This window comes from Tupaia chinensis, unplaced genomic scaffold, assembly GCF_000334495.1.
Source record: "Tupaia chinensis unplaced genomic scaffold, TupChi_1.0 Scaffold000075_1, whole genome shotgun sequence".
NCBI classification, from domain to species: Eukaryota; Metazoa; Chordata; class Mammalia; order Scandentia; family Tupaiidae; genus Tupaia; species Tupaia belangeri.
The window spans coordinates 2,052,978-2,057,169 of NW_006159535.1; the positions used below are offsets into that span (position 1 = coordinate 2,052,978).

The 4,192-nt window shown below is 50.8% G+C and overlaps 1 protein-coding gene across 2 annotated transcripts in view; it reads right to left on the minus strand.

Moving 5' to 3' along the window:
- Nucleotides 1–10: 10 nt before the first annotated feature.
- The window catches only part of SPTB (spectrin beta, erythrocytic), an 85,058-nt gene continuing 80,876 nt past the window's right edge, over nt 11–4,192 (minus strand). The window contains exons 32-35 of one of the 2 annotated variants that reach the window (XM_006142406.3): nt 3,746–4,005; nt 688–861; nt 365–407; nt 11–258 (exon numbers count right to left, since the gene is read on the minus strand). In XM_006142406.3, the coding sequence (XP_006142468.1) occupies nt 91–258; nt 365–407; nt 688–861; nt 3,746–4,005 (645 nt within the window). In that variant the 3' untranslated portion in view covers nt 11–90. Of the gene's footprint in view, nt 259–364; nt 408–687; nt 862–3,745; nt 4,009–4,192 lie in introns of both variants that reach the window. The other variant, XM_027768249.1, reaches the window with a different exon arrangement.

The window sequence follows — 4,192 nt, forward strand, 5'->3', positions numbered from 1 at the left end:
GCGGCTCGCAGGCAGGCGGCAGGCAGCGGGAGGAAGGCGCGGAGGTCCAGGTCCCTGCACGCCCCGCCCCGCCGCGCTGGGCGCCTGCTGCTACTTCTTTTTGGGGAAGAAACTGAATCTCTTCTCCTTGTCTTTCTTGCCGAGGCTGACGTCGGGGCCGGAGAGGGGCGGCAGGGGCAGGCTCTGCGCCTTGACGCGGATGCTCTGGGACTCGTTGATGGCGGTGCTCACGCCCTGCAGCCAGGACACCATCTCCTCCTGTGGGGAGGGAGGGCCCGAGTCCATGGGGCTGTCCTGGGGGATCCTTGAGGTCAAGTGGCTTGGGTTCTCCCCACCTGCCTCTTCCATTAGGCGTAGCACTTACCTCGTCCTTGCCGTGGAAGAGCCACTCGCTGCCATTGCTCAGCCTAGGACGACAAAGGTTTCTAGTCATGTGGCCCCTGGGGGCGTTTGGGCAGAGCGTTGGCTGTGATCCTACAGACCCCTGCGCCTGACATCTAGAACTCTCTCAGCCAGCACAGCTCGTTCTGAGAGCAGTAGAAGTCTGGACACCCCCTCAGCCTGTTTGATTAGAACGACCCCAGAGGATGGGCTTGGGCTGGAGCTGGTTCCATACAACCCCGCTCTACCTGGCCACAGATGCCAAATGAAGCCGGAGCCTAGGGGGAGCGGGCAGGAAGGCCTCACCTCAGCTTAAAGACGTGCTTCTTCTTCTTGTAGTTGGCTGCAATCTCACAGATAGCATGTCTCAGGGCCAGGGGTTCCTCCCCATGGTAGGGTACCCCCAGAGCCAGGTTCTTGGCATCCTTGTAGAAGGTCAGCTCGCTGTTCCTGAGCACACAGTACAGGTTGTTCCAGGACCTGCGAAGATGCAGACCAGCAGGTCAGCCAGTTCTGATCCCACACCAGATGCTGGATTCCAGGTGGTTCCGGGACCTGGGAAGATGCAAACCAGCAGGTCAGCCAGTTCTGATCCCACACCCGATGGTGGATTCCCATAGCTTTCCTTTTTTTTTTTTGAAGTAAAAATCATATGGAGGGGCCATGTGATTGATCAGGTGGCATGGTGGTTGGGGCGCTGGACTCCCACATCGCTGACCATGATTTGAGTCCAGAACCTGGCAGCTTGCTTTCTCACTTCCCCTCCCTCTTTCTCCCTCTGCCCCTCTCTAGTCAAATTAAAATAAATAAAGTTAAATAAAAATTCTTTAAAAAATTCATATGGATTAATTTCACCACCAAAAGTTAAGTATCATTAATACTTTTGGTACTTCCTTCTAGTCTTTATTCACCCATTCACATTTTTCTGCCCATATTATTAGTTAAAATTGGATTAGATTGTATATTCACCTTGATAGCCTGCTTTTAAACTTATTTCCTGAAAATAATTTTGATTAGCTATAGGGTATTCCATCATATGCAAAGGAATTTCAAAAGGTTTGTGGACAAATGAAATTGAAGTATGAGTTTATTTTGGTGCAAAAAATAATAGAAATTGTGCAAATCGTGCATCTAATATACATTTTCCACAAACCTTTTGAAGACCACATGTGTGTACACACACATACACACACAAATCCCTTTATTAGTATACTTTATAATACAGGAAAATTTATCCGCAATGTAAAGGGCAAGTGGTGAACATTTGCATGCATGAACCTTTGCCTAGAATTCTGATCTCACCTTGAGATATATTTCTAGAAGTAGAATTATTGAGTCTAAGACCAACAGTGTAAATTTAACTTTCCGCAGTATTTTTCACATTTTAGCCTATTAGATCCTAGCTACAGGACTGTAAAGTGAATTGAATAGGGTCTCGTGTTGGTGACTTGCATTTTTGTTTTGATGATATGTGCTCACTATCCCGTACTAGCACTGTTTAGTAGGTTTGTGCAAAGCGATCCATTTGTGCGATCAGTTGGCATGACTGGGGAGAGCATCGAGCCCATAAGCCAGTGGGTAGGCTCTCGGAGCTCCCTCGTGGACAACTGGGAAGCGTGATGTTGCAGTTTTACAACAACAGACTCTGAGAACACTAAGGTTTGCTTCTTCCCTTTAGCCTCCTCTTCCTCTGTCCTCCTCCCCTCCCTTTTGAGGGCAGGAAGGAGGAGGAGAAATAGCAGGGTACACAGGGAGGTAGTACTGGAAGGTTAGAGTGAACTTAACCTGTACCAAGTTGGCCTGTGAGCCAAGTCTACAAAGCCGAGATTTCGGAATCCCAGCCCAGGGATGTTTTTCTCTAGCAGTTAAGGCAGTTGTTAAGAAGCAGCAGGATCTTTGGAGTAAAACGCTACATTGAACACATGACTTAACCTCTTGAAGGCTGTTTCTCCATCCAGAAAATGGAAACCTCAATATCACAGGGTTGTTGTGAAGATTTTGTCCATTCTAACGTAAGACCTGGCACATGGCAGGTCTTTTCTCCTGGTGAACTCTTCATTAAAGCAGTAAACCACCTCAGGGGGATTGGGCCTCCAAATCTTTCACTGTTGGAATTTGAGAGTGCTTTGGCCAGCTCCCCAGGGCACACACTGTATGTTCCCAGGTGACCCTGGAAACACAGTGGACTTTAACCTCTTGATGCTGCTGTTTCCCTGGCCCCTGGACTGTGGCCAGAAGCTGTGGCCTTAGGGTCCCCAGACAGGGAAACCTTGGTAGACCACACCCAAGGCCACAACTGCATCAACGTCAGGAAAAAGCAGTCTTTGAGTTAGTTCCTCAGCGTCAGTCACTAAGGGAAGCACTGGAAGGGATCTCCAGAAGGCAGCTGGGCCATCCTCCACCCCCATCTCCCATTTAATTTTCTTTTAAGGTTTCTGCCATAGGGCATGTGACTTCAAGAGAGAGAGAGAGAGAGAGGACAGAGACAGAGAAAGTGAGTAATCACCTTCCAGGAGGGATGGCATGCCACAATCCCTTCTCCTTCATTCTTTTCTTGGGATTTTCAGCATGTACAACACACCCCCAGTTGAATTTTAAGTCTCTGGGTCCAGGATGCAAACCACAGTTGGCTATGTGAGAGTCTAGCGCCTTAACCACCACACCACCTGTTGACCCTGCTCTCATTTTTTGTTAAGTAAAGTTGTTTTTAAGTTTATTTCTTCTGAGAGAGAGAGAAGCACCCCAAGCAGGGTCTTCATGTCACGATCCACCCCAGTCTCAGCCAGCTTGGATCCTGGACATGTACATGCATGCATGCCTGGTGTGCACAGGGAGGTCCTTGGATGTGAGCCAAGGACCTTGTGTGCGGGTCCAGTTGCTTTAATGCTGCCTGGCCCCATCTCCTGTTTTACAGCTGAGGAAACTGAGGCCCAGATGGGTAAAAAATGGGGCTCGGTCAAGGATATGCTGTTAGTACCAAGAGCTACCTACCTGTTACCCAGCCCTGGGATAGTAAGAATAATAACAACTAGTAGTCACCAGGTACCTGCTCTTGCCAGGCACAGTATCTGTGGTGAAAAGGCATCCTATTGCCATCATCCCAGTTTTACAAATGGGGAAACCAACCTAGAGAGGTTGAGTAACTTGTATGAAGTCATAGGATTTGAACTCAGGACCAGAACTGCAGTTGGACTTTCAAATTATGCCACGTAGGCCCTGGGCCAGGCTCAGAGGCATGCCAGGTGCTCCCAAAGACCAGAGGCTGAAGGTACCATCTTCCCTACATATGGTACCAAGTCTGTTGGTGGGGAGATCCCTGGGGGCTGCCCGACCTTCCCCACCCGAAAGGCCCCCCCAAACACACCTGTTGGAGGCCTTCTTGTTGGGCCCCTCCAGGTCGTGCTTGCGGCCCAGGTAGCCCTCCATCTGCACGCTGTGCCCGTGGTCCCGCTGGGTCGGCAGCGTTGTGGGCTCGTCACCCTCGCTCAGAGGTGTGTCTAGGACCTTAAAGACAGGTTCCGTGGCGGGCCTCTTGTCCCCACCAGATTTCTCCTGTTCATCCTCGCGCTGCCCTGGTGGAGGTGGCGGCTGCTGATCCTGAGGCCATGGCCCCTTTTCTTCCCCCTGCTTAGGGGCATAGGGGAAGTCTGGGCTCAGGGTTAGGGATGGCTGGTTCTGGCAAAGCTAGTATCAGCAGGCCCCCACCTGAGCTGGTTCTCTCTCTGTGTCTCTGCCTCCTGGCCCCTCCCTGCTCCCCAGATCCCTGCTGTGGGTACCCAGCTGCTTCCCTGCCTCTGGCTCCCCCTGTGCC